Here is a 14,451-nt window from a genome sequence, read left to right as displayed (position 1 = left end):
TCCATGAAATTATTATTGTATTATAAAAGTTAAAGTACTATATTTTCACTTGTCATTTTACATTGAATTATATTGTAACCTGATATAGTAGCTTGTATCAAAGTGCAAACACAGAAGACGTATAGATACAACATTAAGTTCATAATAATAAGTAATACTTTTAATTTTTCAAATGAGCATTACCTGCATTTCAAGCATGTTTTTATTGATGTCATTCACTTGTTATGTTTTCAAATATTTGGATTTATTTGCAACATAATTGAAAAAAAGACTCTGCAGAATCTGCATTCACCATTATTTATTAATTTATTAAACGTGTCACTGTTAAATAAACTAATAAATGCATTCAAAAAGATATCTTCTCTTGAGCGACGTTGCTCTTCTGATGTGCTGGCCCATAGTGAAAGTAGAGAGGTCTGATTGGAACTGATTGATTCAAATAATTCTGTGCTCAGTACTTAACTTAGTGCTAGTGTTAAGAAATACATATTGCATCAACAGCATCATTGTATCACCATAGGACATACAGTGGGGCAAAAAAGTATTTATTCAGCCACCAATTGTGCAAGTTCTCCCACTTAAAAATATGAGAGAGGCCTGTAATTTTCATCCTAGGTATACCTCAACTATGAGAGACAAAATGAGAAAAAAAAATCCAGAAAATCACATTGTCTGATTTTTAAAGAGCAGACCTGTAACTTCTTCTTTAAGAGCCTCCTCTGTCCTCCACTTGTTAACTGTATTAATGGCACCTGTTTGAACTCGTTATCAGTATAAAAGACACCTGTCCACAACCTCAAACAGTCACACTCCAAACTCCACTATGGCCAAGACCAAAGAGCTGTCAAAGGATACCAGAAACTAAATTGTAGACCTGCACCAGGCTGGGAAGACTGAATCTGCAAAAGGTAAGCAGCTTGGTGTGAAGAAATCAACTGTGGGAGCAATTATTAGAAAATGGAAGACATACAAGACCACTGATAATCTCCCTCGATCTGGGGCTCCACGCAAGATCTCACCCCGTGGGGTCAAAATGATCACAAGAACGGTGAGCAAAAATCCCAGAACCACACAGGGGGACCTAGTCAATGACCTGCAGAGAGCTGGGACCAAAGTAACAAAGGCTACCATTAGTAACACACTACGCCGCCAGGGACTCAAATCCTGCAGTGCCAGACGTGTCCCCCTGCTTAAGCCAGTACATGTCCAAGCCGGTCTGAAGTTTGCTAGAGAGCATTTAGATGATCCAGAAGAGGACTGGGAGAATGTCATATGGTCAGATGAAACCAAAATAGAACTTTTTGGTTAGACGTGTCAGTGTTTCCCCTAGGATGGAGTCATAGCAGCGGTGCTAAGGCACGTGGGCCCAGCATAATGTGAGCGCGGAGCGCGTGGAATTTTTTAGTGTGTGCGCGTGCGAAGTGCGCCCCGCCAATTTGTTTCTATGGGTCAGCACAAGAAAGGCTCTTGAGGCCTAGTACCAGGGCCGGTTCTAGACAATTTGCTGCCCTAGGTGAGATTTTAGGCGACATTTTATTTGTAAAGAATAAAAGACAAATACACTGCAAAAACAGAAACTTATTGACATAGGTAATAGACGTCAAAATGGCTTNTTGGCGCTCATCCAAATGTTCGGCCTTGATGTAACAACATTCATAATTAAGTAAATGTAACACCCTTTTCACCCCGGTTACACGTTTAATTTGCCCTGTATGGTGGGCGCTGTAAGTGTAAGTGATGAAAGTGGGGGATGTTGGCTCACAGCCAAAGTGCTAGCGTGGTAGCGAGTAGAGCGAGCAAGGGAGAGGGCGCACCGGTACCGGTGCTGTTGTTATTAGAATCTGGTGCTAGCTGCGCTAACGGATATAAGAAGTAGATGTTTCTACAACCAGGGTGGAGGAGAGCTCTCCTGTCAGACTGAGAGGCTCAGTGAGGTGAAGGACTCTCTGAGTATTTAGATAGTTAATTTTAGTCTAAGTTATCTCAGTGGGTCTCAAACGTTTTGACCACAAATTATGTAAACACATATATCCAAGGCACTCCTTTATAATTATTAGGATAAATAAAAACAGGTTTGAAATCATTCAAATGTATACTATAGGACAGTAAACCAAAAATATCGTTTAAAGCTGGAGAGATACAAAAATATGCATAAATAAATAAATGTTAACTGGGTAAAATAAGATATGAATGAACAACTAAAAAATTAAATAAGCTACATTTATTTGTTATTGGCTATGGTAGGTTATTGGTTATGTTCATATACTTATTTGATTATTAAAATGTAAACCGATCTTTTTCATATGGGCGTTTTAGAGTTGTACACCCTAGATCAGGTCTCTAGTAATTGTGTGTACAAAGTGCACCAGATTGAAGCATTTTACCGTAAAATGTTCAAAAACAAATCTTCCCGGGGGAGCATGCCCCCGGACCCCCCTAGAGGATGTGACGTCCCCCCAATTCCAATATGTTCATACAATACTGAATACATTTGAAGCCATTTTGACGTCTATTACCTATGTCAATAAGTTTCTNTGTTCCAGCTGTCGATCAGCAACTATATATCCATAATCCACCAGTTAAAGTATGTGGTAAATTGTACAGCTAATATAACACAACACATTAGTTGTATTTCCTTTAACTGGTGGATTATGGATATATAGTTGCTGATCGACAGCTGGAACACAAACCACCAAATACAAAACAATAATTCAGATCCAGTCGTCATGACTCCACTCCAGAGGGATTCCCCGATCATTTCTTAGAGTTTCTCATCAAGGGGGTGTCTCCTGTCCCCGCTACAAACACTCTGCCTGAGGAAGGTTAGGCTATGTGTATTTTTTTTGTCATTAACCTTTTTCGGACCACTTATTTATTTATTTAGGTGACGATCCGACCTCCATGCTGCTACTCTGGTTCAAACTGCATCCACCAAACAATATGATTTATCTCGACCTCCCCAAAATAACCAAAATCTGACACGGTGTGAGATGTCTTTTTTAACTGTTCTGTCGTCATTTCCTGCGATCTTCTTCATGCAGTCAGTCAACATGAATAACCGCCTTGAGTTTCCAGAAAAGCGCTATATAAGTCCCATGTATTATTATTATTATGAATAAATGAATGGGCATATTTTTGACTATTTATAGGCAAATATGGGCGTTACGTGAAGCCCGCAAAATCTCCTTTGCAACCAGCGATGACTAGGAATCATCGGTTTAAAGAGATCCAAGAGTTTTGTGTTTGTAATAAATGGGATATAAATGCATGAAAGCAGACCGAGGAGCACACTTTGAAGTGTTTCATCAATTTGAAAGTCATACTGTATTGGCGCATTGCAGCACTCCAAACAATAAGCAAGATCTGGGCCCTCTCACGATATCCCGAGTGGGGCCACTTGACACCGTGGCTCTGCTGGAGCGAGAATTAGAGAGACCCCTTCACAAAAATGGGTTTTTATAGAAACATAAACAGCAGCTCCTATTTTTAGCTCTGTACAGAGGTAGCTCTTTCATTCCCATTAACACACACACCACACACTTATTAGGCACTGTGGGATAGCAGGAAGTGGAGCAGTTTGAGTAAAAGTGGGACAAAGGGTCTCCATTATGACCTGCCTGAGAGGAGAGGTATAAAGAGAAAAAGGTGGGTAGAAGAAGTGTGGCAGATGAAAGGAGAACAGAATCTATAGAAAAAAAGCAATAAAGAAATAGAAAGTACAGGGAGAGAAGCGGTAGAAGTGAGGGGAAGGAGGGTTGGCTGAAAATGAAGACAGCGAGGGGGGGTTGATGATGGAGAGAGCAGCTGAAGAGGCGAAGAGAAGAGAAACAAATGAGGTAAAATGGGACAAAGGGCCAATTATTTATAACTCTGTGCGACGGGGCTGGCGGCCCAGCTGTAATTTAGGGTGCATTCATGTCGATGTAGCAAACACACACACACGCACACACACACACACACACACACACACACACACACACACACACACACACACACACACACACACACACACACACACACACACACACACACACACAAAGACCCCTACAATACAAAAAAGACAACTAACATCTTGTTCTGGGTTTTTATGTGTTTGTCGTGAAGCAAGTAATTGTTTGGTTGCCCTCAACGTGACCCGTTGCTGTTTCAGAGACGATTGTTATGCTTTGACAGTATATCAGCCACATTTTACTCATAGGACAGACTTATTGCCAGCTTATTTTATCTGAGAAAAACTATTATGTGCCAGAGTGTTTATGGATCCATGTAGTCCTGTGTTTTGGTGCTTTCGGAAAGAAAATACATAAGAACCTTTTCATCACCATAAGTGGTACTCCATGCTAGGCTTTTTCTTCTTTTCGGAAAGGCAAAAAAAATACGCCATCATTTAAAAGTAAAGTCCTTATCCTGCAGAGTACTACTCAATCATTTCATTCCGATCATGATTGTAGTCCCGATGCCCTTATATAGCAGCATTTCTGAAATAATAATAGTCCTGTATGCTCTGCAAACCAATAAAGCCCTTTTAGATAAAATACTAGCTTCCTCTTTCCAGCATCCATACAGAGATGGAGAAACATTTTGCGAACAGCCACATCTGTTATTAAAAGGTAAACTTTTAGCAGGCCCGGTTCCAGAACAAAATGACTTGGGGTGTACCTGAGATTACAGGAGGTAGGTTTACATGAGCAATAGCGGCCGGCAACAGCAATGAAAAATAGCATTGATGTTATGATCCCCAATGAACAGATTATGGCATTTGTTATGTTTTTTTTTTTTGTCCTGAAATATTTCATCCAGTCCAAAGTGGTGGAATGTGGCAAGGAAAAGCACAAAAGCTTCAAAACTGTACTGATAAAACAAATGAGAACATATAAATCAAGGCAAATATTATTTGAACCAGCTCATGGTTTGAAATGGCAAACATTGAAAATCAAAAGTATTATTAAAAACATGTACACATCATCACCTTGGTCCCATCCTATACTCTGGGAAGAGAATATTTACTGTGCTTGAAAACTGGTATCACATCATCATGTGAGATTGACTTTGTGACCTGGAGAACATTTCAGCTGCAACATTAGCTTGCTGATAAGCTTGGGATATGAGATATTTTTGTAGCCATTCGTGGTGAAGCATCTGTGCTATTGTTTGCATTTCTACAGGCATGGCAGAATATGGCACTATGTTCACATGAATATTTATAGCCATTGTCTATTTTTATACCACGAGCTGTTGCTACTGTCTGCAGTAGATGCAGTGGTGCTGGCGTTTAGTGATGGTTGTTTTAACAATTTTCGCATATCCATAATTATCCACAGATGTGTGTCACTGCTGTGGAAGCACTTTGGAAATGATGCACGCACAGCGAAGCAGGTCACGCGCACCTGACACAATTTGTTGTTTGTATTTTTCGCTCCCTTCTCTTTTTTGAATAGAGGGTGCATAACATTCAACTGGGAGTGCGAAACGCAACACAGATTTCGCGGAATCTCTCAGTTTTTGATAGGTCAGGCTTCCTTTTTTCCGTGTTTGCAGTTTATTCCAATGCTGGAATCTAAAATGACCAGTGATTGGAAAAATTGCCTTATTACAGGTTTCCATAGCCCAAACAGAACAAGGAAGAGGTGCATAAGTATAGTTTTCCATCAGATCACTTGAAATATGATTCATGGTAATAAAGAATAGTCGGCCAATGATGCAAAAACCTTTGAAGGCAATAAGGCTTTCTAAAAATGACAACATGTACTTTATAAATGTATTGTTTCTGCCAAAAACATCCCACTGAGATTAAGCGAGATCATTACCATTGTCTTAATACACATGTTTCCATATAATGTGTTTTTTTGATGAGTTCATGTCTGCTACTGTGATATACTGAACTGTGGTGAGAAAATACGTGTGTCTCCTTCCCTTCCTCTTCCCCTGCCTCCTGCTTAACCTGTCTCTGTGAATGTCTCTCCCAGGTGGAGCAGTTCAAACAGGACCCCAACCCCTCCAAGTGCCTGCACTCTGTGTTCAATGTAGACACCGGGGACGAGGTGCACTCCTACAGCGACTACCACCACCTGCAGGTCAGCCAATGAAAATGATTTTTTAAAATATGTGTTGACTCGGTACAGGCAAGAGACACACATGAATGACATGACAGTATGATGAGATGACAATGCCAGCTCACACAAAATACATTTCAATAATCCCGTTCAAATAAGTAGCTAGACAGTCTGATACACCCAAGATCCAACAACACACATGACATGCGGAGCATATTTATTATTCCAAATAGTCCCATTCTTCGTTAGAGCCATTAATCTCTTATTTTGTATTGTCTTTTGCCAATTTGTAAGGTTTTTTTTAGTAAAGTAATTGCAATGTATTATTTTAAAAGGATTATTTAAGATAACTCCTTGATTGAACTAAAACATAGAAAATAAATGTATTTATTATCTGTAGACCATTTTCATCCAGAACACCAAACAAAATGTTCAAAGATGTACATTTACAATTAATATTGAGGTTTGTTTGAGTGCGAACAAAGGAAAAGTCCATGAAATATGTATTTCTTCATTGATCTACTATTGGCATGCATGTTCAACTGGATTATTGACTTCTCAGAGGTTGATGTGCATTAAATTGGCTCTAAAACTGCTTATTCTTCTGTCAATGGGATTGCCAAAGGTCAATTTGGTGTGAAACGTTGGGATGGAGACTGCTTTCCTACAGTGAAGAAAGGCTAATACATCAAAGAGAGATGGATAGAGAATTATAGTTTTGTGACAAACAGAAACCCTCATAAATCATGAAAGCTGTAAAGATGTTAAACACTCACTGAAAAGTACATTTAGTCGCTGGCTGTGATTTATTCTGCAACAACTTCCCCTTGAAGTAAATTGCCTTATTGATGATTCCAGTTCCAATGCCGAAGCCAAAGCCAAAGGCTTAATAGCTAATATAAAGCTCACGCCTCAGTCCCAATCAGAGACAGCCGTATTGACACATCTGGAAGTATCTCGCAGTTTACAAATGACGGTCATTTTTTTTAATGGTATCTCATCCACTCTGCCCCTTCCCTCTGTCATTGCTGCAGATCGATGCCGTCTCTCTGTTCCTGCTGTACCTGGTGGAGATGATCTGCTCGGGTCTGCAGATCATTTACAACACCGATGAGGTAAACAACCAGCTGAAATGACTGCAGGGGTGATTGATTCCGGACACCAGGGATTTACTCCCCATTGGTTTGACTTGTACAGCAATCAGTATCAATCTTAAGCCCTAGACAGTTTAAAACAACTTATATCATCTTTAAGATAATCACACATTGAACAGGAATACATTCTCCCATGCAGAACATAATTTCCTTGCTGTACATTTAGATGTTCATTGCTTTTTTTTATTGAGTGAAAACCAGATAAACTGCATGTAAATTGACCACTTGCTTCTGCTTGTTTGATAGAAGATGACACATGTTTGGGAACAATTGTAATATCTTCTGCCAACATATGTCTTAATCATTTCAATACTGCTACTGTAAAATCCATAGAATACAAACAAAATAGTTTTGCTTCACAGTAACATATGTGACCCGCTCTATCAAAATCAGTCGGAAGTCGCAACGGCTCATTTCAAAATAAACTTGGATTTGCGTAAAAAACTATTTTTTCGGGGTTCGGGTGTTTTGTTTGATTTTAAACAAACAAAGTCTTGGCTTTCAGAATATGAAACTTTTATTTCCAAACTCACACGATAAATACATTCTTTAAGCTTGTAAAGGGAAGATGACAGGTTGCTCTTCCGCAGCACCGCCCCCCCTCCCTCCGGCTGACATTATGAATGTAAGCGTAGAGTAATCATAAATAACACGGCAGGGTCCGTTACAGTTTGTTTTCATCTGATTTCAATTAAACAAAGTCTTGGCTTTCAGAATATTAAACTTGTTTCAGCAAATTCAGATGATAAATACCACTTTGAAGCTTGTAACTGCATAATTACAAGCGGAGAACGGAGTAACTTAACGTCACAGCAGGCATAACAACAGCCGGTGTTTCTCGTGAGGGTTTTCCCCGGGAAACAAACAATACACACAAAGCAAAATTACACAAACACACACACACGTATACACACGCACGCACACACACTCGCGAGCTTCCCCCAGACCAGTAATCCAAACAAAAATATCTTCCCTCCGTAGTATTTTGATCATTTGCTCCGCTAATAATCAATCAGATCTATGGATTCCAGAGAAGAGGAAACTTTGAAGGCCTTTTTCTCAAAATTATGACTCGGTGGCAGTCATTATATAATTTGACATATTTCGCTTAATATTTGGAGTACAAAAATAATCCTGATATCATTAGAAAGCTAGGAATATCCTCTTTCCAGCAGTGTATACAACTCAAAATGTGTTTTCGGGTCAATGCGACTGATTTCGATAGAGCAGGTCACATATTATAGAGCATCTTAATACGTCATTCTGACATTTACAAGAAACCTGTCTCCCCTTTGTTAGCCTACAGTGGCGATTGGTGCAAACAAAAAATTGCCAAAACACTAGCAAATGAAGAAACGTCTTGACCAACTTGACAACACATGGGCAGCATTTAGAAAACAATCAAAAACTTGACAAAACACATGAAGGTTCAACTAAAGGCGCTGCAAAAGAAAAAACCCTGCAAATATAAAACATTGAAAGAAGCTCAAAACAAACTGAAACGGGACACAGCTCGGAACTGAGTGCTCATTGCCATTTTTGGGGCTAGCTAAGCTAGCTAACTTAGAAATATCGGAAGGAATCATGTGATCACATTATTAAAATGAGCTGTTTAAACATTTTAGGTAACTTTCTAACAACAATGACAGTTGTGTGGATCACTTGTTAGTGTCCCCGCTTCTGTTGTGTTTTGAGCTTTTTGCAGCGTATTGTAATCGCAGAGTTTTGCTTATGCGGCGATTTTAATGACTGTGCATGTGTTGTCAAGTTGGTGAAGATGTTTCTCCATTTGCATGTGTTTTGACACATTTATGTTTTTGTTATTTGCTTCGTTTCTGAAGCTGCGGCGCATTTCTCCTTATGAACATTTTTCGGGTCGTTGTGGCACATTTGCACCTGTTGGCTGCCATATAAGTCAGTTTGTATTCACATGAAAATTCCTATCATGAAAAAGGGCTACTGAAAAACTCAAACAAACTGGAGCCTAATGAGATTCCTACGTTTACAATTATAGGATGCTACATTGTGAAGATGCTATAAAGTCAGAGCAGGGGATTTGTAAATGCAGTTAGATGTACCCTAAATCCACTGCAGATATCCTAGAGTAAACACAATCTCACTTTTATAGCTCACCTCATATTTATGTTTTTGCTGATCCACTCAATTGACTTTCAACGTAGAAACCTTTCGATGATTTCATTGTGTAGGCTTAAATGTCCTCCTGGGAATCCAGCCGGTAACGTCTAATTTGTCAGGACACCAACCCCAATCATTACAGAAAAGCTTTCTATAAACGGATTTCTTCGAGTTTGATATATCTCCCCGCTGTCGATTTTTGTATTTTCTTTACGTTTGTCTCTTAATAAAACAACTTGGCTGTTAAGTTTACACAGTGTGCTGTTTATTGTGGGGCCCTGTGAAGCAGTTTCATTAATTCTGTTAGTTTTTATAGTGTTCGCAGCTTTACTTACCGCCACAGAGCGGGGAAATGTATGCCGCTGATTAAAGGATTCCGTTTGTTTACTAGATTGTGCTTATTTTAAGAAAGGAAGGACATGCTGAAACATTTTGCTGTGAACCAATTAGCGCATGCAGTCTTCACTTCGGTTATACAAAACCCTCCCTAATAACTCTAATTTCACTTCATTTCTCACTCCCTGTGGCAAAAAAAAAGACAATGCAAGCCTTAATTTGCATGTTAAAACGCTGCTTAAAATATTGCATAGTTCTATTTTAGGCAGTCTGCACGCTCATGCAGTACATCCTTTTATTAACAAAAAACAGTTCCTGAAAAAAAGTGTGTGCAATCTTCTCTTTTTCTACTCAAAACCCTCCCTAATAACTCACATTTCCCTTACATTTCTCACACCCAATGGCACAGCAAGCCTTGATTTGCATATTAAAACACTGCTTATACAGTACTATTAGATCATTCAAACTAAGGCAGTCTGCACCCCTACATCCTTTTAATGACTAAAATCAGATCAATTTAAATAAAAAATGGTGTCCTTACTGTTTTAACGCATTTAATTTGGACTAATCAAATCGTTGTTAGCTGTCACTGCTTGCGAAGTCCATTGGTGTATACTGGAAGCTGCATTGCAGTATTTTTTTCCCCTCTTCTCGAGGCAGGAGGTATAGAGAGGCTGCTGCGTGTCCTCTGAGAAGATGCACTATCGACTTCCTTCCAGATGCCTTTTTCTGTCTCATGCAGCATGAATCGCAGCATCTCATTAGCCTGTGTGTATCTGCTGCCTGTGTTTTTCACATTAGACAGGTGTAGGCATTTTCCAACAATGCTGTGGGCATTGGGTTAATGCAGCATCACATGTATGCCTCTGAGTGTGTGCAAACCACCTCCAAAGACGGCTACTGGCAGGGATTGACGTCCAGTTGTAGCGAGATGGATATTCTTGTTTTTAGCTGGAGGGGAGTAACATTCATTAAGATACCATGAAGATACTAAAAGGTTTCCCCTCGTTGATCACGACGTTCCTAAAACCCCAAATAAGAGAAGATTCTCTTTTTTCCCTTCAGAGAATGTCCTATTTAAGTCCTACACAGGTTCTATCTGCCTCTCTTTTCTCCCCTCTACTTTGTCATTTCAGATTAAATCTCCCATCAGTCAAGCCCACACGCACACAGTCTTTTTAATGATTCAAGGCCTTTAAGTCATCGCACATTCTCTCTCTTTTCGTTTCTTTTTTTTTTGGATGTGCTTATTGATTTGACATCCACAGCCGGTGCAAGCCTGATTATAGATACGACAAACTCCTTAATTCTTTTAATTTCGACTTTAAAACCATTCGTATTGTTTGGTGATGGAATCAAGGACACTGCTCCTGAGAGTCTGTAATTAATGTGCAAAGCGCTGATGTTTAAACTTGAGCTTCAAATGGCCGTTTAGGTCCATATGTGTCGATTTAGTGTCGTGTCATGGGCAGTTGACAAGCCAACGGAGCTCCAGCCGCACATAATGTCACACTCTACGACTTAATTACACCTTGTCTACGCTGCAGGGACACTTTGACCTTGAGCCTTGAGCCTTGATGAGGAATCAGCTTTCTTGTCCATTTTACTAACCCATATAATGAGACACACTTCACCCCAGATCAATATCAAAGGTCACTTGGTACTGTATACGTATGTAATTGTGTGTTAGGCTGTGTGTGTGGCTGCGCAAAGTATGGAGACATGTCGTTTTCCCGCAGCCCTGGATCTATGATTGCATGTTTGTTTGAATCCATTCTTAATGTTCCATGCGTTGCTGTGTTTGAAGTGTGTGTTCTGTGTCCAGGTTTCTTTCATCCAGAACTTGGTGTTCTGTGTGGAGAGAGCCTACAGGGTGCCTGACTACGGCATGTGGGAGCGAGGCAGCAAATATAACAACGGAAGCACTGAGCTGCATTCCAGGTCAGTCAAAACTCAGTGAAACACAAATAAAATACAAAATAAATGAATTTATATAGTTCACATGTTATGAGTTACAGGCTGTGACCAAGTAAACACTTTTCAGGGGTGGCATATTTGTAACATCCACATCCCTTCTCTTATCTCTGTCAACAGCTGTACATCACTGTAGTTATCAATCTAGCTATGTATTGTACGGAGGCCCTGAGAGGCAACATGTACAATCTGGTGATCTAAGTCTATTCTAGGCAAGGTAAGACAAGGTTATTTAGCACATTTCAACAACTTTGCAATTAAAAGTGCTTTGCAAAAAGGAAAAGCATTTAGACATTGTTAAAATAAACACATTGAAACTACATTTACATACATTTTCAAAACAGTCACTAAAAAGCCAAGAAAATACAACTAAATACGAGCTAAAATAGAATAATACAGGTAGATCCAAATGGTTTTCTCTCCTGTGTTTAAGAAGAGGTGGAAGAAGTTTGGTATTTTTCATCTATGAAAACACTAATTATTGACTATATCAGCAGAAAGGGAATTAGCTTTGAAGTCATTTTAATTTTGAATGCCTGCCTTGAAACAAGGTTTATATGCAATATATTTTACTTATACACCTTTTATCAGCTTTTCTCTATATTTTTATTTAACTGGGTGCCTTTCACATTATTAATATTACTTCAGTGCAATGTTTAATGACTTTATCAGAGCTGACTGTTAAATTGAATCCATAAAATACATTTCTGAATTAGTCATATTTGTATTTACTTTTTAAATATCAAAGCAAATGCAATAACAAACAGTTGGAAATGTTGATGAAAGAATTTAGAATTAAGACTCATAGTAACATCCATTTGTACCTGCTCCAAATACTTTATTGTCCACTTTCAGGCTTAATTTATTATTTTGTATATCTCCTGCAAAAATAAATCTTATCGAGCCTTTTGCAACTAGTTTATTTTGATTTTTCCAAAAAACAACGAATGGAGCCCGGATTGCAGCTGCAGTTCACAGCAGACAGTCAAGAATTTAACCACACATAATTACAAATAAATACCGTTTTTTTAAATGTTACACCAGTGTAAATCCACTTTTGGCCAATTATAATGATTATAATGTAGCAGTTTGTTTTTACTTTCGCAACAACTGCAAACCAATCACCATATTCATGTGGACCACCTGCTTCTGCTTGCATTGAAGGTTAGTATGGAAGTTGGCGAGAGAGACTTCATGTCGATTATCTCCATACTTCCCTTTCCTGTGGTGTGTTATATAGGTTTTGGGGCATGTAAATGGTCAGCAAACACTAAAAGTCCCAAAGCTCACACAAGATGGAGTTTATTTTTTCCACCAGCTAGGATTAAAATATTACAGACATTTCAAAACAATACAGAAATACCTCACTTGTCCCGAACTATTTCAGAAATTATTTACCATTGTGTGTGAATGTATTCACAAAAGATTGTCGATAACGGGTCCTTTTTGCTTACCATGACTTCTACTTCTGTGCAAGTGAAACAGGAGCCCCGCTCCTCTTGCTTTGAAAAGTAGCCCTCAGTCTTGCAAAACTTTTATTTGTATTTAACCTTTATTTAACCAGATAAAATGTCATTTACAATGCTGACCTGGCCAAGAAGGCAGCAACGTTACACATAACACATAACACAAATATATAAAATACCCAGAACATAACTAAGAAAACAAAAGACGAAAAAGCAGTCACTACATTGTGCACATTAGGACAGTAAGAAAGGTACACTGCTTAATACTGCAAGAGCATCTGGTGGTAAGGACTTCAGACAACTTCAATTTAAAACGGGAGACAAGTGCCCTCAGATTTAGGCGTGATTGAAGGTCATTCCAAGACCAAGGACCATAATAAAAAAGATTCCTTTTTCCAGCCTCAGTCCGCACCGCAGGTACCTGGAACCGTATCCAGGCACTGGACATGAGTTTGTAACAGTCACAAACTGGAGCAAATCTGGCACATATGTAGAGTGGAAGCTTACCTAAAATGGCTTTATACATTAATAAAAACCAATGCTGCATCCTACGCATAGTAAGTGAGGACCATCCAGTTAGGCTACACAGTTTGCAATGATGAGTCCTATAGGGTGCATTTGATATATAACGTAGTGAAGCATGGTAGAGTGGGTCAAGTTTGGCCAAAACAGTGGGACAGGCAAATCTATAAATGGTATCACCGTAGTCCAGCTTGGACAGGAATAAGCGGGCGGACGGCCCGGGGGCAAGGCAGAGTTCAAAAAAGGGGAATTCGGGCGGACGGCCCGGGGCCAAGGCAGAGTTCAAAAAGGGGAATTCGGGCGGATGGCCCGGGGGCAAGGCAGAGTTCAAAAAGGGGAATTCGGGCGGACGGCGGCAAGCAAGAGCCGCACGGGTGACGCGGAAGACCAGACAGCTCCGGAGGCCGTCAGGAGCCGGTTGTCGGGCCAGTCCCCCATGAAGAAGGACACAGACCCGGCAAGGACCCCGGCAGGAGGAGCAGTCGGCCGGAAAACCAACCGACAGACATGGATGTTGGCAGGCCCCCGCCCGCAGCCAAGGGCAGTCTGCGGAACCTCCAACGGTCCAGACATGGGGCTGCAGCGGACACCCCGGCAAAAGAGTAGTCTGCGACCTCCCAACGGCACAGGACACCAGGCCGCGGACCCGGCAGAAGAGCAGCTGCGCGACCTCCACAACGGCTAGGCATTTGGGGTTGGCCAGGACCCTCGGCGAGAGCCATTTCTGGGGACCTCCCAACGTGACAGACATGGAGTTGGCCAGACCCCCGGCCAAACGAGTAGTCTGCAGACTCACGGCTCAGGACATGG

At 40.2% G+C, this 14,451-nt stretch overlaps 1 protein-coding gene across 1 annotated transcript in view; it reads left to right on the top strand.

Moving 5' to 3' along the window:
* The first annotated feature begins 592 nt into the window (after nucleotides 1-592).
* Nucleotides 593-14,451, top strand: part of LOC104951127 (phosphorylase b kinase regulatory subunit beta-like) — a 42,177-nt gene continuing 28,318 nt past the window's right edge. The window contains exons 1-5 of the mRNA XM_010777764.1: nucleotides 593-597; nucleotides 4,853-4,858; nucleotides 5,966-6,074; nucleotides 7,088-7,168; nucleotides 11,505-11,620. Coding sequence (XP_010776066.1) covers nucleotides 7,127-7,168; nucleotides 11,505-11,620 — 158 coding nt within the window. The 5' untranslated portion in view covers nucleotides 593-597; nucleotides 4,853-4,858; nucleotides 5,966-6,074; nucleotides 7,088-7,126. The remainder of the gene's footprint in view (nucleotides 598-4,852; nucleotides 4,859-5,965; nucleotides 6,075-7,087; nucleotides 7,169-11,504; nucleotides 11,621-14,451) is intronic.

The sequence above is a fragment of the Notothenia coriiceps genome, unplaced genomic scaffold, assembly GCF_000735185.1.
Source record: "Notothenia coriiceps isolate Sejong01 unplaced genomic scaffold, NC01 NC01_scaffold00000339, whole genome shotgun sequence".
NCBI lineage: Eukaryota > Metazoa > Chordata > Actinopteri > Perciformes > Nototheniidae > Notothenia > Notothenia coriiceps.
The sequence above is the reverse complement of the archived record's forward strand: the minus strand, read 5'-3'. Positions and strand labels throughout refer to the sequence as shown.